Below are 23,015 nucleotides of genomic sequence, written 5' to 3'. Positions count from 1 at the left end.
ATATATAATATGTAAACATATATTTAAACTCCGTTTATTTCATGACGAGGCGTTTTATGAACAAGAAGCGATGATAAAACTTCTTCTCTCTTTTGTACTTTTTTTGTACATCGCATTACAAGTATAAAAGAGAGCTAAATTTTTCCCTTCAGTGATTTTGCATTGAGACTTTGATAGGGATTTCTTTGACACATTTTGATATAGGAAAGAAAATCTTGCGTATCTTTAAAAGAATGTCGCAAGCATAAGGAATTTTTATCCCTTCACTTGGAGCGTGAGAATATGTTATTCATCACTTTTCCAAAGCGCGTGTAGAATTAATTAAATGAAAAAGTGGGAATTGGATCAGGAAATAAGAAAATATTTTAGAATGATGTTAATATGCATGAAATTAAAATAAAAATCTGGAAATTAATTAGTTTTTAGATTAAGAGATACCATTATATATATATATATATATATATATATATATATATATATATATATATATATATATATATACATAATATAATATAATATCTCTGTGTGTGTGTGTGTGTGGATCTTTATTAAAAAACCCAAAGACAAAGCTTTCTGCTCCAAAATATATTTATTCATATATTCCCCTTCACTTTCCATCTGCAATGTTAAGATAAAACTAAAGTAAAGGGATTTTTTATTTGCAATCTCAAATGAGTAAACAGTCGCGCCGTTTGTTATAGTTATATTAAATTCTTGTTCCGACGGTTTATAATATTGTTTTCCGGATTCAACATCAGTCACGTAACTTTAAATAAATCAGATTTGAATAAAATGCAACATGAGTCACGTAGCTTTAAATAAATCAGATTTGAATAAAATACAAAGAATCATTTCAGGATATGATATGACTGACGGATTTTCATCTGTTCAAATATTTAAGCAGCTACAGAATAATATTAAACAGGAATCCTTAAAATAGGCAGCGAATTAATATCTATGGCACAGCTTCCCATTTTTATTAAATATTTAATAACCTGTCTCATTTACTAAACTAATTTTTATGTTATGAATTTGAAAGTAGATTTGAATCTTCAATGGACTTTTCAATTCGAGGTTGAATTGGTTAACTGTGTATCAGATTTGATCGCAAAGCCTTTGTTTCCCAGTACAAATTTCCAACTTATCGTTTGCTTCCTTCTTATATTATTGTAATGTTTCCGAAGGTTTCTCGGGTCATCTTCGTCTGGTCTTTCATCTTTTTTCAACTAGTGACTTTCAATATCTAATCTTTTAATCCTATACATTATATTGTCTGCGAGGAGCTATGCTCTGTCAATCAACCAGAATATAACGTACATGTAACTTGACATTACACTTCTGAAAAATGAATCTTCTTTTTTTAAGAAGATTTACATTATTCCGCAGACAGAAATTTTATTTTGCTTTCAACTAAGTATAAGTCTAATTTTTGTTTAACCTTACTAATGTAATTTAATTTTAAAGTTAAGAATTATCCAAAAAATTTAGTTCCGCTGGAGTACATCTGAAGCTTATAAGAGCCTTTCATAATTGTCAGCTGTGAAAGATGAAATTCTTTATAACATCAGTCCCAGTTTAAATTTACAAAAGTTCCTCATATATCATTGAAAATCGTATCAAAATTTTTTAAAGCCTTTTTCCTCTTTAATGCTAATACAACATTTAATTCGCATTCTAAGCATACATTCATACACATTCTAAAGAATTGATTTTTATAAAAATGAATACTCGTTAAGGACGTAAAGAAGGAGAACCCGACATATCGGTACTTTTATTATCTATATTATAATAAGTCATTTCTCAGATTTCGAAGATCGAAGCGAAATTGGTCTAGTTCAATCAGCAACCTTTCATCTTATTAGTTTTATGAAAATTGAAAAGAATTTGTATTGGCACTATTTATTTTAATGGAAATTTATAACTGTTAGGACTTATTTGCAATTGAATTTATTCGTATAATGCTGCGGCAGTAACTCTTATCATCCGATATTCAATGGCATGTGGTTTCAAGTTCTACTTCTGACTTCATGCCCTTTTACATCCTACAATATACGCAATTGTTTCCGAGATTAAATGATACATTTTACGTACATTCCGTAAGCAGAAATTGATATAATTTAATCAAATTTTGCATTTCGCGGCATTTTTCTTCCTGTTACATGCATTCTTGTTTCTGAAATTTAATGAAGCATATTATGTGCATTCCATGAGCAAAATTGGCTTCATTTTATCGAATCTTTATATTCCGTCGGCTTTATCTTCTGCAAGATACAGAATTCTTGAGGAAAATAAAGAATGCATTTGGATTACATCCAGAGAGTTGGAATTGATTTCACCACGTTTTGTATTTGCAAACTGCGTAAAGTTTAAAGCTCTGATAAGTGATATTTCTTGTAAGTCACTTTTCGTCTGAAAACCAGAATGTGTACATTCCAATAGTTATGCATTGGAATAGCATTTTTCAAGCTAACTATTTTTTTTAGATAATATTTATCATCAGTATTAGTATGATTTTCATATTATTATGAAATGAATTGTACTGTTTCCTTTTGCTGACTTCGCATATTACAAGAAGAATGTTAATGTCGAAACCTCACGATTTTGAATGAATATTCCTTCCCCTGATATTTCCTTCACTAAACATTGGTGAACCTAGTTTTCATTTTTATGAATTTCGACTTGTTATATCTAGTACCAGGGAGACCAAGCTTCGCTCGATAGTTTTTTTTGTAAAATCGTGTTTTTTCGGAGAAAATATTTAGATAAGGCAATGCTACTTGTACGGCAAGTTGATTGGTTAACACAATAATTGCATTGTTGCTATTAGATCTGAGCTGAACGTATTCGTATTCGGATAATGTCATATAGTGGCATCTGACCAAATTTTAAGGTACCTGTAAATTATCATCCTTTGAGCCACCACAAACATTTGAGATGGCGCTATGTCAAATTGTCAAAATGAGAGCAGATTAAAAAAAAAAAAAAAAAAAAAAAGACTCAAATAGTTAGTGACAAAAAAAAGTTTTTTTTTTTTTTTTCTGTGTGTATAAAATTGCGTTTTTTTTTAAGGAAAGACATATAGATAAACTTAAAATCTAACCTTATATTTTCTAACCTTAACCTTATTTAAATATAAAATTTGACTTAAATCGTTAGAGCCGTTTTTAAACAAAATAAATTTATATACACACAAGAATTGCTCGTTTAAAATTATAAGACCTTTTAATTAAAATACGATTAAAAACATTTCAATACTTTTGTGGTAATTATTTAAACATTCCTATATCAACAATTGTATCTAATCTTAGACTTGTTGTCTTCTACTCAAAGTAGAACTATTTTATTTGAAGAAAGAAATCAAATTCCTTGGAACTACCTCTTCAACGAGTATGCATTTTAACTTATAAATTTTGTGGTTTCAACCAAAAAAGAAAAAAAAAAGGGATTGATGGGATCCTGTGCGTTTCCTATTAACGCAACCATTCTTCCATTATTTCCCCTCATTTCCATTATTCATGAATTCAGATACTAATTTATCAATGCTCGCAACCAGTGGCAGTAAATTCAAATTTAATCTTTTTACAGTATCAGTTTTATCCTTCGAAACTGTAATTAAAAGGTCTTGTTAGATAAGCAAAATTCAAAATTTTCTTGTCCTTTAAGATTAGATTTCAATTCAGCAGCTACTCCCTTGATTTAAATATTCAAATCTGTTACGTATTATGCAGAAAAGGAGAAACCAGCAAAAGACTGTGTTCTGAATGATATCAAAAATGAATCAATGATTTTTAATAATAAAGAATTTTATCTCTTTCCTTATTCTCTTTCTCTTTCGGTTCTTTTTGAAAAATAATCTTTCATTTCATCACATGAGTTGGGGAAAATAGGAATATTTTTGCATATCTATGAGCATACGATTTGAATCAGAGCCTATTATTTATGTATCTTCTGGTTTTACGAGATAACTTGAAATGTGCCGAGATTTTTATCACGATGAATCTGATTTTGAGATAATAATAAATGAAAGATGTGTAGAAAAGTTTATTTTTGCATTAATAAATTTTTATTGATATAACTTCGATGAAAATTTAGAAATTCATAATTCATGTGTTATTTTCCCATTCCTTAATATTGTATATACCCTCCCCCCCATCACCATCATTTCCTTGTCCAGTACTGTATTTCGAGAAAAAACGTCTATCTATTAACAGATAAATGGAAATGTATCCGTAATTGTTATTATAGTGAGTTCAATTTACAAATTTAATATAAAATATAAGCTTTCTAAAATAATTAAAACCAATGGTAGTGGTCTCCTAAAAATTTGCTCGCATACTCTCTAATAAAGGATATCAGAGAATGCCTTGCTTGGCACTGGCAAACAATAATTACGAAATATTAACTTTTGGCATTTTTGTTAAATCCATCGTGTCTACTTTAGCGAGTTATTTGGCGTTTAATCCTGGCATACGGTTAATAACATCCGAAATCGAATTTATGATTTAGATGTGTTTTTCCCAACAAATTAAAAACGAAATTTGAGGAAAAACTACTATTGTAGTTAAAAAATCCCGCACCAAATTTAATATATTTAACCCATTGCGTTTTTTAGTTATCACATTTATATGTTCCTGGAAGTTCAGACCAACAGATGGCTCAACCCCTCAATGGATTTGATTAAAAGTTTAATGGGTGTCTACACTATAGATGCTAAATCTGTGTACCAAATCTTATCTACCTAGTTCACTTCATTTTTTAGTTATCTTGTTAAATTACATTCGAATAGCAGGATAGAAATACTTCCTCTGAACGGAGTTTGTTCAACATTTGTTTCAAATAGTTTGAATTACTCTGAAAAAAAAAAAAAACATAATAATTACCTCTGGTTAATAGACTGACGATGTCAGGTTTGAGTTACTGATTTATATATATAATTTAGAGGTCACATAACATAGAATTATTTGGATAGCTAATTTTTAAAATTCTTAAAGCAATATCTAAAATTCGAGGTTTTCTTATAATGGAAGTGAAAATTATACCTTGCGGTTATTCGTATTGAAAAATCAATAAACCGTGAAAATTCCTCGATCTTCCTCTTTGCTAACATTTTTTATATATAGTCAGCTTCACTAGAAAATCGTGAAGGTACAAAAATCAAGTTTAATATCCGTATTAGGAAAGATATTTCTTCTTATGTATTTTCTTTTAGATAAGGAATTGGATCCTAAAGCAACTTTAATTCTGTTTAGTGAACCATAAAATCTTAAGCAATAAAATCGGTAGTTTTTAGTTTTGGAGAATACACCTCTAGAAGGACCTAATAGTCAATGACCTCTCCTTGTTAAGATTATCAGTAATAAAGGATAGATTATATATATAAATATTAATACTAAAGCTTTGGTAACCATTTGATTAGTTATGAATATTAGTTGTTTTTAATTGCAATTAAATCTTTTGTACATCATTTGATCTTCATTTGTCCCTCCACAATGTATTTTTAAGTATTAAATTGTGATAAACATTAAAACCTGTTATTTTGATAGTCATGCGGTGTTTTTTGTCTAAATAAACGTTCTTGATGAAATCGAATCCTATGACATCAAGTGCCACAAAAGAAATATATCTGTCTGAGCAATCGATCTTCTTCTAGTTGCGCATTGTCTTTTGTGGGACTGAAACTGCATTTTATTATTGCATGTAAACGGAGCAAATGATAAATAAAATTTCTCCGCCATGGCTTTTAGCAATAGAATGTCGTGCGATTAAATATTGCTGAAACATTGAAAAGGATTTAAACTGCATTATATTGATAAAATTTATTGTTGAAAGACGTGAAAAAAAAATTGATATTATTAAAAAGACAATTTCTTGATTTTTTAAGTAGTATAAATATGTTTGGAAGTTATCCTGAAGAAGTGTTGAAATCTCTTGTAGTTTTTAATAAACCGGAATTTTAAGAAAAGAAATTGCTCCGAGCTGCACATTCCTATCCTCCAGAGATTGTTTGTGCCAAATTCGACCGCTCTCGGTCAAATGGTTCGGCTTGTACAACATTTTGTGGCAAATATGCGCATACAAAGTCTTTCTTATTATTAAATGAGATATAAAGTGGAAAATTTTGCATATAAATGCAATTTGTGAATAGATTATTAACTAGAATAGAATTAATAGAATTATTACTTTTTAACATCTGATTATTGCTTAAATTTCTTCAATATTTCCAGAACAGGCTTATTCTTTTATATTCCATGGAAAACCATAACACTACATTGTAGTATCATTGATTAAATTTTGAAGAAATTTCTTAGATTTATTTAAATTAAGAATGGATTACCATTATTTATTAAAACCAAAAATAGTAGATTTGCATAAATTGTGATATTTTTAATTTTTCTCGCTATAATGTTTTTACTATTTTAAATTGTAGCATAAGACTAATAAAATTGTTATGCAGCAAATAATAAGTAAGTCGTTTTTAAAACAAATACGAAAAAGTATAGTTTTGACAACTTTGAATTGTCTGCAAGTAGAAGAAATGAAAGAATCTGTCACAGAATTTGCTCCTCTGCTTTCGATTCGTTTCAAAAAAAATGTCAACCAACTGTCAGCAACAATAACAAACGATACTTTTTCATGTCATTTTGGACATTTTTCTTCTTTTTTTATGCGTTGAATCGATTCTTTTATTGTTATTTTATAGAAGCTATAAACTGCATTTAGAAGATTATTTTAGTTTTCAAATGCTAATAAATAAATGAAATTAGATAAAGTAGATCCAAAATTTTGATAATATAGATTTCCTGCCTTTTTTTTAACCCTTTGGGTATAGATTTATTTGAAAAAAAAAATCTTGCGTTTTTGAGCAGATTTAATTTGTTGATACGCGAAATAGTATATAAAGGGTGTAGATTTTGTGATATATTTCATTTATTTGAGCCTTATGATATACTTAATAATTAGAATTGTAAAGAAAACTCTTCTTACAACTAATACCAATCACCCTTGCCATGAATAAGAATGTGCATGTTTAGTTTTATCTTAGTTGGAATGATGAATTAGAGTCTCCATGCATAATTTAGGCAAAACTAGTGCATGACGAGTCTCTATCGTCAAATGAACCCAAGAGATTAATTACTTTTGTCGTGAAATAAACTGTCCTTATTTCAGTGGTTTGTGTAATTTAAAGTTATATGTTTTTTTTAATCCAAAATGTGAGCTCTATGATAAAATAATTGCTTTAAATTTAATTTAAGTTTTAATAAAATGAATAATTCTTCCGTATTAATTATATATTAATTATTATTAAGATTAATAAATAAGAACTTATACTACTTTAACCATAAATATATTTTATAATATGTTTGACAGTATTTATTTTTTAGAGAATTTTAAATGAAATTGAATTTTTCTGATTGTTTTAAATGAAAAATTTTATAAAGAACTGAAAGTGTAATTTTCTCTCAATGTTAATTAAAAAAGCATTTGTAATTTTTTTTTTAATGTTTAGGGGAAAAAAGAAATTTTATGTACCAAGAAATTTACGCTTAATTGCTTTATAAAGAATAATTTTTATTTGTGAGGTTTTATTCTTTAAAGTCTATGTTCTTGTTAATTGTTATTTTAGAATAGAAATAAAAAATGTTTTAATAAAAGATATAAATTTTAGAAGAATTTTCTTCTTCTTCTTTTTTTTTTTTTTTTTTCAACGTTTAATGAAAAATACATATTTTACTGTGGTTTACTACATTGCACTTTTATATCTTATTCATAGCACTATTAGTTCAAATATACTTTATTATACTTTTACTTTTATTCATTTATATATTTTATTCTTTCCAAAAAACAAAAATGTTGTTATGAAAATGAATTTTCGAAATTAAATTAGTTCTTATTCTAAAAATATTAAGCACACGTAGGATATACCATTTGATACTTTATCAACTTGCGTATTAAAGGAGACAAAAGGGAGAAGGGTTGAGGCCTTGTCAAAAAGAAAGGGAAATGTTTATGCCTTGCGAGTAGCTGCTACGTTAGATTGATACTTCCTAAGTGTAATCCTTTTTTCATGAAAATAAATAAATAAAATCATGTGCTTGTCTTCCTCTGAAAAAACGAAAAGTTTGCAATACTGTCTTGTTTGATATGAAAATTTTTTATATATTACCTTATAAAATTGAATTTATGAGTTACAATGTTTTCTATCGCAAATTTATTTATAAGCCGGATAAGCTCTCTGCTTTAACTTTTCCATTTTACGAGCAAATGGCTTTTGAAAATTTATTAGAAGATAAAACTTTCTGGTTCCTATCGCTTCTCATATTACACCAATACATCACTGCTGTTGATCAAAATTTTATTTCCGAATAATGGCATGCATGTTTGAAACAGAATGAGTGATACATTATTTGGTAGAAACTATCGATTGGAAAAAATTAAATTAGAATTTTTCATTGAAAAACAAATATATCACGAGTTTCAGCTTTAACAACTTTATTTTCTTTCTTCTTTAAAGAAAAGCTAAGTGTTTATGTTCTTATTATTAATTTATAAGCATATTTAATTTTATTTTTTAGTATATAGTATCAAATTACACATGCTTAATTTTTTTGTATAAGTTTATTCAATATCCCCAAATAATTAATTATTCCTTATAGGAATATGAAACTCATATGATTTGAATTTACTTTTCATATGCATATTATACTTTTTAGGCAAAAAATAATGCAATTTCATTAATATTAAAGAAATTTTTAGTATTTTTAATCTAATACATATATGTAATGATATTTCTTAATTTAATTTAAATTGTAATTAATTTCCAAATTGTTATCTCAAATTAGCTCATATTAACTTTATTCTAAAATGTTCTCTTATTTCCTAATCCAATTTCCATTTTTTTAAAAATTTAATTATCTCTTCACGCTCCAAGTGAAGGGATAAAAATCTTTAATGTTTACTCCATTCTTTTAAAGATACCTAAATTTCCTTAACCTTAGACTACATGTGTCAAAGAAATCTCTATATGTCTCTCATTATAAAATCAACGAGAGAAAAATTTCGGTCTCTTTCGCTCTTCTGCTCTTGTGTCGCGATGTTGACTGACATATTGCTTAAGGGTTTTTATTCTGTACATATTATGCCTCCCTTCTATTATGAAATAAATCAAAGTTATAAAATTTCAAAAATTTCTTTTTCTATTCGGCCAAACAACTGCTAAAACATGTTTTACATATATAGTGTATGATGATCAATATATGATCATCGTAGACTTATGTATTAAGTTAATAATTAAAGCTTTAGCAAGACAAAACAGAAATCCTGTTGCCTAGTTAAATGGAAATTGTTTACTCTCGCGAGCTCATTTTTAAGTATTGGTATGGTTAGTTTCAATCATATTCTTGATTCTTCTTTGTCTGTTTTGATGGTCAAATTCCCTTCTGAAACCTGCCCTTAACGAATAACTGGAAATTCGCATGAAGTACGAGCAAAATAATAGTAATTTTAAAATATTTTAGGCAAATTTTCTAGAAAAGGCTTTTAAATATTATTTATCTCAAAACTTATTTGGAGTTTCTCAGTTTATGATAATTTTTGAAACATTCATCAATGCAGGTGTTCTAATCTAATCTTTCCTGGTATTTGTAAACTGTCTTCCTGTACAAACAATACATCGACTATATGAACAGTAAACAGAAAATTTATTTCTAAATAATAAATATTCTATTTTCTGTGCCCTTGAATTACAAATTGCTGATTAATAGCGTTGATTATTTCCAAATAAATAAGAAAACCTAATTCAGTTAAAATAATTTTTTCAATAAAAAGTCACATTTCGTCAAAAAATAAAGCGACAAGTTTGTGATATAGAAGCTGCGACAATCGTTTGCAAATATTTAAGTGTAGATTAATTTTTACATTTTTGTAGTAAGTAAACTATGATTATGAATGTATTTTTGAAATAGTAGTCTCTTTTCCTTTTATTTTACTTCAAAATGTTTTAATTATAATCAATTTCTTTGAAAAACCCATTTTCATAAACGCTTATGCTATATTCCTAGAGAGAGATTGATTGTTTATATGATTCAATTTGCCACTATTGCCAGCGCCAATAAGCGAATGTTTTTGTTATTATAATTTTCGGAACCTGAAAACGAAACTTTTTAAAATTTTATTGCTTACTTTGATCCGTATTTAATCCAATCTTATGGGAAACAATTTGAAGCACTCACAGACACACACACAAATAAACACATGGCATGTTTTTAAAGTGCATTCTATTATATTCCCTTCGTGCGTGAATGACAATGCTTGGAAATCTGTTCCTTTTATAATGGTTTCAGAAATAATTCGCTCTTATCAACTACGATATTTTTTAATGATTCTTTTTCCCAAAATTTGTTTGAACTTTTAAAAAAAGATTTGCGTAGGAAACAAATTTAATGGATATTTTGTTTTCGTTTATTTATCAGTGATTGCGGGAACTTAAAAATGAAGGTTATTTATTGGAGATTTTGTTTCAAATAAAAGATGTTTTTTTTTAACTCGCTGTTTTATTATCGGATTTGTAATTAAAAGGATTTGTTTCACTATCTTAAAAATTTTTTTAATCAATTTAAACTTTTGAAAAACATATGTTTAACGGGGAATCGGAAAATGAATTTTTTAAATAAAGATTATACTTAAAAATAATATTGAATTAATATTTTTTAATAATTAATTTAAGTTTGCTTTTACATCGTGATTGTTTTTATTGGATTTCGCAAGTATAATTCTTTGTAATTGTGGACGGATCATGCGTTATTTAATTGAATGCATTGTTTTTTGGACATACATCATTTAATTCCAACTAGCTAAAATGTTCATTCATTGCAAATACCTAGAAGATTTGCTATGACGCCATTAAATCTCTAGCCTTCCAATATGTCAGAGACACGAGGGAGGAGACAAAGCCATAGCAGATTTAGTGTTAAGGATGCACTGCGTGAAGGCCTGCACCCCAAAATGTATATTGGCAAATGTAAATGTATATTTCAAATTCTTTCTATATAAATTTTCGGATTTCCTACATTTAATTTTTTTTAATTTCCTGAACGCTATTTTTCAAATCATAAGGTTTACGTTTTATTGAAAGTTTATTATAAATTCTTTTTAGATCTTATTGAATTTGTGTTTTGAATGATTTGATGTTTAATAATAACTGTTGAATATGTTTATTCAGAATGTAAAATGTCAATTTTGGTATCAAAGTCTGCAAACATTTAGAAGACATCTGGGAATTTCATTTGTTTGAACGCAAAAGATTTTTATTTACTTGACAAGTAAACGTATTGAAGCTGGACAGTTCTTTAAGTGTGTCCTTGGCGTGTTTCCTTATTAATTATTCCAATTGAAGCATCTACTTTTCTGGGGGGGGGGGGTCTAATAAACATTAATCATGCCGCAATATGGCGGAAATTGTGATAAATGTCGAATTTCTTCTCATTGTGTGGCCTTCTAGATTTTGACATATTACTTCCGTTTAACAAAAAGACGACAAAACGGTATTTAACACGAAACCTTTTATATTGCCATGAACGTGAACTTTCTTTTGTTTGACGCCATGACCCATTTTATTTCACACCGTGGAAAAGGAAAATTCCATCATATTTTTCCCACTACAGATCGAAATATTTTTTCCTTCTTATCAAAACAGACACAGAAAAGACTCTCGTCAGCGTTTGTGCATTCACCGTTTGCGAAGAATATAGAATAGTGCGCACGTAATGGATTGGCTGGTTCAGCTGAACCCGCCCCCGCGGCCTGAATCAACCATGCGTAGCCAAACAAAAATAATACCATGCAAAAATAATGAACTAAACCATGAAAAAATCGGTGAAAATCCGTGAAAAAACTGCTCCAGCCAGAGCTGCAAAAATGCCTTCCATTTTATCCGTCACACTCAACTGTACTCAGTTCCATTTCCGTATTTGTCTTATCTACTAGTGTCAGTCCGTGATGCCAGCGATGGCTTCTTAGTTTCTCCCGAGTCTAAATCATTCCTGTTTGCAGCAGAAGCTCCCCTCCAGTTTTTCCTCGCTCTCCGGAATAATTACTTGTCACCCTTTTTTCCTGGATCGATGCCGGATTTTGCGCTTCTATTTCCGATTCGATGAACCATAATCCAATCGAGAAGCCAGCCTTGACTTAGATGAGTCAGAACCGACGACAATATGGGGATCTCTGCTGTACGGATGAAGAGATGGAGAGGTGACGTATGAGTTAATTTGTCTAAATGTTGTGGCGTCCGTTTTGTCTGCTCGAGTTGTTGACTCTGTCACACATGTTAGTAGTAATTACTGAGTTGTGATGTGTAAGGAATGCGGTAACGTTATGTGAGTGGATAGTGCCTAAATGCTTTACATTCGTATTTGTTTTTAAAAGATGTAATGTGGAGGAGAAACAGTCCTTTTTAGAAGAATGTTCAAGTATGTATAATATGGTGTTAAATCTCTCCGTATTTATGTGTTTTATTATATATATTTTTAAATAATAATAATTCTGTGTTCTGCAATCTTCCAGTGACAAAATAATGATAAATTAAACTGGGATATAAAATAAATCAGAAAAAGAATTCTAAACCTTTTGTCTGATTTTTTTATTGTATGTTAATAACTCAATGATTTCTGAAATGCTACTTTCATAAATGATTTTTTAATAAATGAAGTATCGTTTATGGTACACAAATCTTTTAATTATGTCGTCTAATAGCAAATTATTAAAATTTTCCTTATGCTTCACTTTCTACTGAAAGTTACTTTGCATACACCCAATGAACCGAATCCTTCTTTTGAAAAAATCAAGAAAAAATAAATCTTAGAGTATTTTTTTTTTTTTGTGTGTGTGTGTGTGTGTGTATGGTGCATAATGACAAAATATAAATATACTGAGCTCAATTTAAAAAAAATATATGTTTCTAAAATGGTCATTCTAAAAGAAAATTAGACAGTTAAATAAATAATTTGGATTGATCAAAACGAGTATTTATATTTTAAAAGGAATAATTTATATATTTATTAGATATTCAATAATAAAAATTCATTTCCAAATTCAATTTATGTTGCCTTCTGTCTAGTTTTATGATTGAATATTGAATTGGTTTTCAAAGCACCATTCCGAGATGCTTGCTCTATATTTCAATTATAATGTAAAGCTGGTCTCGAAAAGCAAGGTAATTAAAAGTTGTATATATCTTTTTTTAAAAGAAGTAAATCAAGACAAACTCGCTTCCTGTGTTTAAATTCGTAATGCTTTTACCTTACTAACATTTTTTTTAATTATCGTTTTTACTATCTGTTTCTACATTTATTAGTTATAATTATAATTTAATAATCAAGTTGTTTTGTTCCAATTGATTCCCGCAATATTTTATTGCATATTTTATTGATATAGTATGCAATTCAAGAAACGCCTACTGGTAGTGATATTATTCACATTAAAGTTATCTGCCAGCTGTTTTCTTCATCAGTTACGCGTTACGTTCATCCATATTTTTATTGATATAGCTTAAATAAATGCTTGTTCCTCCCGAAAGCAACGTGCTACTGGAAATTGTATGTTTATAAAGCTGATTCTACAACATATCTAATCTTTTCTAGGTTGTTATCATATCTATAGATGTAAAGTCGGTGAAAACAGAAACTACAAACTAAGAGATATAATAGGTAGATATCCACATGTCTGCACGTTGACAAAGTTAATCTGTATCTGGTTCACTTAGATGGGCTAAACACTGGATGAACTTTAATGACCTTTTATTTTTGAAATTTGTGGAATTCTAAAGAAAATAATCGGAGTCTCTCTCCATTCAATTTTTTCTTAAAATAGGCATTTGTTGGAAATCGTCAAGTTTTCTTTTCTTCCTTCTTTGTGTTCTACATTTGGATATTAACTAAAATAACTCGCTTGTGTTGTTTGTGAAAGAAGTTATAAATTGCTGTCAGCGGTTTGATGTTTATCAAAAATCTGAGGAAAACTAACAGATGCGAAATGAATCTTCGAAGTAGAAAGTATGTCAAAATTTATTGTTTATAAGAAGTTTAAAATTTTGATTTTCTTTAAATTTTATAAATGTCATATGCACTCTCTTTTGTAAATAAAGAATAAAAATAAAGGCGATGTTTTAAAAGACATAAAAGAATATTCTTATTTCTAATTCATGATTTAAGGATTAAGTATGAAATGAAAAATTAAAAAATATCATTTATTAGAAATTGAAATGAATGATCAAGTTTCCGTTAGTTTTTAATTAACTAGTTAATCGCCAGTTTTTCTCTTTCTTTCTTTTTGTGAGGAACTTTTGTGTAGTTTCACATTGTTTCTGTTTATAACTAATCCGTTGTTTTCTTCAGAGAGAGGTATATATTTCAAAATATAATTCAAAAAGATTAAGAAAATAAAAAAGCACCTTGTAAAATCTTTTATTTTAGAAATATTTAATATACATAAATTTATCTTTGGATTTTTATGGCAATTGTTAGTTTCATTGCCCTATTCTACTTATAATAGTAACGAATAGAGACATTTTACGTGTTTAAGCAATGCATATTATGAATCCTAATAGTTGTTAAATTTAATTTCGCATTTCAATGCATTTTTAACTTAATCAGCATGTTAATGATTTCATTTAAAGTATTTTTTTTTTATTTTAGTGACTTTGTGAAATTATATGTTTTTATTTATTTATTTTAAATATTGTATCATGGATAAGGTGACTAAAATAGTAAAATTCTTGTAAAATTACCCACAATTTTTAGTTAACAATGTTTCTACTTTATGCATAAACATTCGACTATGACAAATAATTATAACGAAGTAAAAAAAAAAAAAATCTTGATGAGAACTAAATCTAGAACTTGAATTTAGAATTAAAAATTTATAACTTGAAGAACCTGTCTAGTGGAATCTAGCATAGCTGCTTAATAAAGAACTAATAAATTATAAAAATAATTACTTTAATTAATTATTCTAAAAGTTTTTATATGCCCTCACTGTAATCGTGAGATTTTATAATTGAAAAAATTTGCATTGTTTGCAAGTTTATGCATCTGACAATTAGATCAATAATATTTTTTATCGATCTGTTTACGGCCCTCTACAGTCTAACGTCCTTAGGTTAGTCCTTAATTGAAAATCTGCATCTGGCTCAAATCCGAAATTATTATAGTTCACATTTGTGTTGGAATTAATAATAATTTATATCGATGAAAATTATAATGCTTGTACATAAAAAAATTAATTTATATTTATCTACGTATAAATTATATATTATCAGTTATTTGTGGAAATTTTTCTTGCGCTTTATTCCTTTCCCTATATCCTGAAATGCATGCATCAAGATTTCATGTTTTTTTAGCCAGTAGTTTTCTCTTTGCAGTGCTGCTCTGAAGACTGCTAATTTATTTCAAACCATCTTATACATTTTTATATGAATCTATGAATCCACTTTAAATTTAAACTGTTACATTGAACAATCCTATTGATCTTGATAACTTAAAACTTGTTCTTTTCTAAATACGCTTTCATCGAAAGAAAAAAAAAATGAAGATTTATGGAAGAGTTCCATTAAATTTTTATTTTCCTTTGCGGATGCATTTACTGGTCGAGCGCTTTCAGACTGATGCCCACACCATAAATTGCGCCGTCAGCTTAAAACTAATCTTCATCTTTCTTCCATCGTCTACACGTAATCACTTATCCTGCTTCGCAACAATTCGATTAGGGAGAGAGAACCCGGGCTTTCTTGCCAAATCTCCTACGGGCTGCGCTTATCGTAGAAACAAAAGCGAGTTTTTATTTTTCAATTTATACTCGGCATTGCAGAGTCTGCTTATTATTATTATTTTGCTGTCGTTTTGCGCGAAGTTTTAAAGTAATCCTATAGAGAGAAAGGAGGGCGCTTTGTTTTACTTCAATTTATTTTCGGATTCGTTCTGGTGGATGACTGATTATATATTTATATGGAGTAAAAAAATTTTAAAAAATATATATATTTGTGGGGTTTAAAGTGATCACAAATAGTGAAGGGGGGATCTCCTCCATCACCTTTTTTTATATTATTTTTATACTGATTATACACCCATTGGTTTGTTTCTATATTGGTTTATTTTTTTTTCTTTTTATGCATTTTTTTCCCATTTCGTGAAGAAATTTTGATTTATGTCTTATTTTTTTTCTAACTAGTTGATAGTAGCTTGATTTTGTTTTCATCTAAAATACATGTTAGAATGCGATATTGCTCTGTTGTGTGTAAGTATTTTTCAAACTAGAAAATGATTTATACGCTGTTGTTCTAAATCCAAGCACTTGTCTAATTTAGCTGTAAATGTACAAAAAATAAATTTATGGAATATGAAATTCAAAGCAACAATGTAATACTTCTCAGATGAAAAAAAGTTTAGTAGGGGAGAATGCATAGGGTGCATACATTAATGAACAAAATAGAAAAGGTTTTATTGCCAGAATATAGGTGGTAAAATGCAATGTCTGAACTAGTAGGAGAACAACAAATGCTCTAGTTAGGAATATGCCTTCCCCTGCACTGGCTGCGTGGCACTGTCTGCACATGCTCATAATATTATCTACAATCCTTGAGGCAAGAGGCCCATTGCTTAATGTACATCTGTATGTCTATTGATATCCGAAGAATATGATTGTGCTGCAGACGTCTCCCTCCATTGCATCTCAACTATATTCAATCATATTTAAATCAGGAGAAAACTGCCGACATTCCATTCAAAGTATATCTTCATTGTTCAGACGCTTCTGAAGTGCAAGGGGTTTTTATAGTCATTCGTTATTGCCCATAAATACAAAGTCTGGACCTGTGATACCTCGAAACTGTGATACCTAGCTGATAGAGGATAATTTCAGCTAGGTATCACAGTTTCAAGCACACCAGACCACCTTAACGGTTTCTTTCTCTGATGAAAACTTGTCTGCACTTCTCTTTATATCAACTGCAATCGTTTGTGAAATTTAAACAATTCTTATCGGTGAAGAGGACAAGACACCATTAAAAAGATGTTCAGACTTTGTGTTCGCTGCATCATTGTAAGCGGTGCCGCCGATGATCTGCTGGCATCGGCAGCATCTGGCCATAGTAAATCGGGAGACTTGTCTAGTTATCTACGTAAGTGTTAAACAGTCTTGTCGGCTATCTGGTTTCGTTCTCTTTTCGTCATCGTGATATATCTGCTATCTCTTACCGTTGTTTTCCTTGGCCGTCCGCTATCAACCTATCTTACAGCTGTGCGTATGTTTTGGAACGCTTTCCAAACGCATGAAATAATACCTTTTCTAATTCCAACCTCATCGACAATACTTTTGAAAATTTGGCCTTCTTCCAATCTTCTGATTATTTTACCTTATGTGAAAGCATCTAAATGATTTTTTGTCATCACTTTGAACTATCTATATCACTTGCAACGAATACTAAGAATGCAACTTTCCTCCTTTGTAAGCTTTCGTGAACTGCGCACGTTTTGTGTGTGATCGTGTCACCTGTAACATTAGGGTTCTGATATTTGCATATGCCTTACCTTTCAGCTAAATTGACTTTTCGTTGTAATAATCGCAAACAGCCGTTTTCTACAATTTCGAAATTGTATGATGGAAAGTTACTTTATAGCCTAAGTTTTGAAAGCATTAGTGAAATATAGTATGAATTAGCATAGCATATCTTGTCAATTATTTTGCTATTATCTTTGTATATGTTAGAGTATTCTTATATAGAAAAGGGGGAGTGAAGGAGGTCTCGTCGCTTTATTATCATTTTTACATCTTGTTTTGATTCCATATGTTTTCCTTTCTTTTTTATTTGTTTTCCTTATAGAACCAACAAACCTAAGTGTAATATAATATATAATAATTTTTTCGTTACACAATTTTACATTATGTTAAAAAATTATGGCTGATTTAATTTTTCCAGCTAATTAATCATGGCGGAGTAATATTTAGTTTCTATATAGATCCAGGTTTTATTGGAATATTATTTCTTTCGTTACTAATGGAAAGAGTTAACAATCATCACAAAATAAAATACAGATGCTTTAAGATTGTTTAAAAATGGTTGAGTTAAGGTAGGTGACTACGTAAAAAGTCGATTTTTTGTAAAAACTATTAATTCATTTTTAATTTAATATTCTTAACGTCAAAGGTTTCTTTATAAAACCGCTGGAATTTTGCTTCTATGTCTATTTTTTGGTAGTTACACTGATTTTTAGCTTTGCGTTTTCATACGTTTTAATGCTATTTTACATTTTTAGATGCTATTTTTTCAAATATAGAATAATAGAATTTCTTTACGAAAATTCTCAATAAATTAAAATCTAATTCATATTTATTGTTCAAATTTAGTATGATAGTTTCTCAATAAGCTTTGAAGTTCCTGAACTAGAGAATAAGTAATCTATTATTAGAAATATTTTATCGTTTATTTTAACGTTTCACAATGTGAAAAAAATTGACAATTTCGTGTTATTTATCAGTCGAACGCCAATATTTAAAGCCTATATTAAATATTGAAATTAATGGATGGATTTGCTTATTTTTTACCTCGGCAACTAGATAAAATATTCCTTAAGCTATCCGCAATTTTTTAAGCAAATCCTCTAATGAACTCCTAAACTAGAAGATTTTTACTTTTTATTTCTTTTTATCCAAAAAATGCATTTTTTCCCCCAGTTTTTTTTAAAAAAATGTTTGGCACTAACTGCTACATTTGGTTTTATAGATGTTTTTTAAATCTTTTTTATACGAATATTAAGAAATGTAACGCTTTCCGAACGTAGTCGCATATGAAATTGTTTCTTATTTCATTTTAATTTTCTCAATATTTTAAAGTTATCTATATGTTCGAAGATGCTTGAAGGATGGAGTGATACTTCTTTTATTTTATTATTTTTCTCGTCTTATTCTGTTTCTTTGCGAGTTTCTTCTTATTTCTGAAGATATTATTAGATTTCTTTTAGTAATTTTTTTTTCATTAGAATAATCACTAAATAATTATATTAATTTTTTTAGACTTGCGTTGAAACAAAACATTATTTCCTTCGTTTCTAATAATAAAGGAGGTAAGGTAGAGAGTTTGTTGCATATATTCCTAAAAAATAAAAGTATGCTACTGAATTTTTTTTTTTTTGTTGTTGTCATCTTTGCTAAGTTTTATGCTAAACCGATGTAAAGAAGAGATTCGGTTCCATTACTTCTTTTGTGTTTATTTGCGTTTATGTGCTTCCAATTTTCTATTCTTTTTTGTTCTTATACAAAAAGAATTTCTAATCAAACCAAACCAATCTGTTTTCTTCTGTGAATAGTTTTCAAATTGCATTAACGACTTATTATTAATTCGGTTTCATAAGCAAGGTTACCTTGGAGTAGTAATGATTTATTTCTTTATAAATGTAAATTTGAACGGAATATTATTTCCACACTTCTAATTAAAAAAAATAAACATTTAAGAAATAGAGTACTAAGCTTGCGGCTATTTAAAAACTCGGACTGAAATTGAAGCGGAAGAATTTAAATATTTTTCTATAATTGTAAGTTGTTGCGCTTTAAAGATATTAAAAATAAACATCAGAAAAGCTCTCATCGTTTGTGAGCATGTACTGAATGTAATTTTTTTCCTGGATGGAGATTATTAGAGACTACATTTTATTAAATTTCATAATCATCCTAAGATGCTTGTATTCAATGTCGGTCATAATCCCATAATCTTCTTTTCATGAATATTAATAATCTAAAAACTTTTAAAATTAACAGTGTAGAAGCGGCGTTTTAAAAGGACCCATATCTGTCTCCGTGGACTCCAAATCTTTTCTGTCTGATTAAATTTTATGGATTAGGTGGTTTTTTTTTTTAAATGTTATTACTTTTCCATTTTTAAAGTAATATCTGCTTTTGTAATCTCTTTTTCCCCTTTATGTTGATAATGCTGTTAAACCCCTAGTAATTGCTTTTGAGCCTTCTTCCTTTCCCGTTTGCTTTTATATATAAGAGAAAAAAAAAACTTTTAATATCTCCTACTTTGTAATTTAAGAAATGGTGCACAAAAAATTTCTTTTTTATATATTTGTTCTTGATTCAAACATATTTGAGTAAATTTTCATTTAAATGTTATTTATGAACAGAAAAATAGACTTTAATAAATAATTTAGCCTATTAAAATGTATTGCATATTTTATTAACTTTTTTGGTGTATTTAGTTTTTCAAATTCTTAACATTTTAGATGAATTATTCATCCGTTAACCATTATGTTGTAAGATAAAGAGTTTATTTTATTTGCTTTCATTTATGGTTTTATTTCATATTTTATTCTTTATTTCATTTTTTCTAGCTAAGAGATTTTATTATATTTTATTTTATAAAAGAAAAAAATTCTTAAAATGCTGTATTATGTATAGTAAATAGGAAAATAATACTTATAGTAATTATTTAATAGAATAAGTGGAATTTATATATATATATATATATATATATATATATATATATATATATATATATATATATATATATAATGTACATTAATAATTTAAAATACTCATAGGAATTTTATACATTCATGACAATTTGTTATCTCTAAAAATTACTTGACATTACATTTGAACGAGCATGCAATGTTACTGTGTTTGTTTCTAAACAATAACTTATTGATTGAGTATTGTAATCATTCATATCAATTTATTATCTTGAAAAACTACATTAGACCAATTTTACGAATACCTATTGACTTTTCTGTAAACATCCTTCGTAATTTTTCATTTTGTTTCCATTATTACAGTTACTGGCAATGAACTTTGGTATTGTAATACAATAGTGTCTATAAAGATTTTGGCACTGTTATTGTTAAAAGGAAATGTCGTGGAAGTGTTTATTTATTGGCTGGCAATTTCCATTCAAAATCTACTATCAAAATACTTTAATAAGCGATTCAGATCATAGATAGTTGATAGTGTAATCAGAGTTGGCAACTTTTCTGATATTTCCAAAAATGTATTCATCAATTCACTAACGTTCTGTTCTGAACTTACACATCTGCCACGTGTCTGTGACTTTTCTCTAGTGTAATGGCATTTTCGTAACGGCCCGCTCTGCTCCACATCTTTCATGACCAGTCACACATGACGTGCTCTGTGAAATTTCTCGTGGAGGAGCAAAAAAATAAAGAAAGAAGAAACAAACCGAGAGGCGACTGCATTGTCGTTCCACTTAACAGCCGGAAGAATAAGGTCTTATGGGTTAGATACTTTGCCAAAAAGCGGAAATGTCCTTGATTGCCCTTACTGTAAAAGAATATTTAAGGCTAAAGTCAAAATGGTAGTGGGTGTTAAGAATGTGCATGACCTTGGAAGATATCTTATTCTATTCGGTGCACTTTCTCTGTGCCTCTGAAAATTAAATTGTGCTGCCTTTGTGAGAGTTGTGGAGATCATTTGCTGCCTTTCTTGAAAGTCCTTGCCGGCTTTCAAAAAGCAAGTCGTTATCTCAGTGAATAGTTAAATGGAAGTTGTTACTTGCATTAACAAATCAAATTTATCTTTTCTGGTAGTACAATTTTCTACAATGCAAATGTCCGTTAGTATGTTCAAATTGTTTAAATTTAGTATTGAGCAATCAAATTCAGCATCACGAAGATAGTTGGTATATTTAACACCCTTCCCCTTAAGAAATCGCAAAAAAGTGTTAAAATACTTAATGGTTCTTATAAATTTGTTTTGAGGAATCAGAAATAAATGACTTCACATTATTTCCTTAAATTTTTGAGCACAGAAAAGTAGTAATATGCATAATTATACATGCCTGAGTGTAATGTTTTCTTTTAATGCTTAAAAAATAAAGATATAGTTAAAGATTTGTTATAATTTCTAAAATTTAATTCAAAAGTTTTACTTTTATAATTATAATTAATTTTAACAAGAATATGAAAACGATATTTACTTCAGATTTGCATTTATATGTCGCAACTGATCAGCCAAATTTTAATATGTAAGGCTTTTAATACATATTTTTTTATCAGTTACTAAGCTTTCCAGTCCTAAGGAAGTGCGATAAAAACCAACATAATTGTTCTCCCATCGACTTTTTCATATACGTTGCGTTTTGTATATACTTTCATAGTAGCTTGATTGAAAAGATCCAGTTATTTATTTTGGACAAGATCATATCATTTTATCATAAAATTTTATTGCATATCTCCAATTTTGCCATCACAATAGCATACTAAATTTAATCTTTTGTGATTGTTTCGTTTTCTAGTTATCTATTTGCAGATAAAGAGACTGACATATAGGCAAGCAAAATTCAAACAATTCGATGTTCGGGCCCAGGGAGGGTTGAAACATAGATTTAACAACAACAACAAAGTAATTAAAAAAAACTACGATTACGATACTTTTTCTTTGTTTTATGTCCTATACGAAAAAATAAATAAATAGAAGCAAAAAAAATAAAAAAAATCGCAACCTTTTTTTTTAATTACTTGATTTTATTAAGTATGCTTAGATTGGTAAGGAACAGAACAAAATCATTGCTTGTTCGAACATCTTGCATAGAGAACATGAAATCTCATATTCCGTGTTTGTGTACATACTGAGGAATAATACAAAAAGATATTCATCTTATACTGTTGTCTTAATCTTCTGTGTATAGCTAACTAGCTACATGAGTGTTTTCTCCTTAACATACATTACTCTTCTATAGTTCTTACTGCTCAACTTATACACACTTTCTTTATACCTGTAACTATTGCATTTCATGCACATTTTATATGTATGTCATATATATATATACTATACAAATATTATATTCTTATCAAAAACAGTATGCATTATTTTTAAAAACCTGTTTTTATTTTATGTGCATGAATATGATAAATTAATGATGGGTTTTTTTCGTTATTGTTTTCAACATTTCGACTGTAAAATATTTTTTAAATTGTTATTATTGTCGGAGTGAGAAAGATAATTTTGCTTTTCTA

General features: G+C 28.5%; 1 protein-coding gene across 10 annotated transcripts in view; it reads left to right on the top strand.

Moving 5' to 3' along the window:
• LOC129980952 (ecotropic viral integration site 5 ortholog-like) overlaps positions 1–23,015 on the top strand; it is a 173,746-nt gene that overhangs the window by 106,304 nt on the left and 44,427 nt on the right. Inside the window, exon 1 of one of the 10 annotated variants that reach the window (XM_056091476.1) lies at positions 12,004–12,246. The exons of 7 other annotated variants lie outside the window; for them this stretch is intronic. In XM_056091476.1, the coding sequence (XP_055947451.1) occupies positions 12,188–12,246 (59 nt within the window). In that variant the 5' untranslated portion in view covers positions 12,004–12,187. Of the gene's footprint in view, positions 1–12,003; positions 12,247–12,329; positions 12,465–13,802; positions 14,046–23,015 lie in introns of those variants that run through there. 2 more of the 10 variants (XM_056091479.1, XM_056091478.1) reach the window with 2 other exon arrangements.

This window comes from Argiope bruennichi, chromosome 8, assembly GCF_947563725.1.
Source record: "Argiope bruennichi chromosome 8, qqArgBrue1.1, whole genome shotgun sequence".
NCBI lineage: Eukaryota > Metazoa > Arthropoda > Arachnida > Araneae > Araneidae > Argiope > Argiope bruennichi.
The sequence above is the reverse complement of the archived record's forward strand: the minus strand, read 5'-3'. Positions and strand labels throughout refer to the sequence as shown.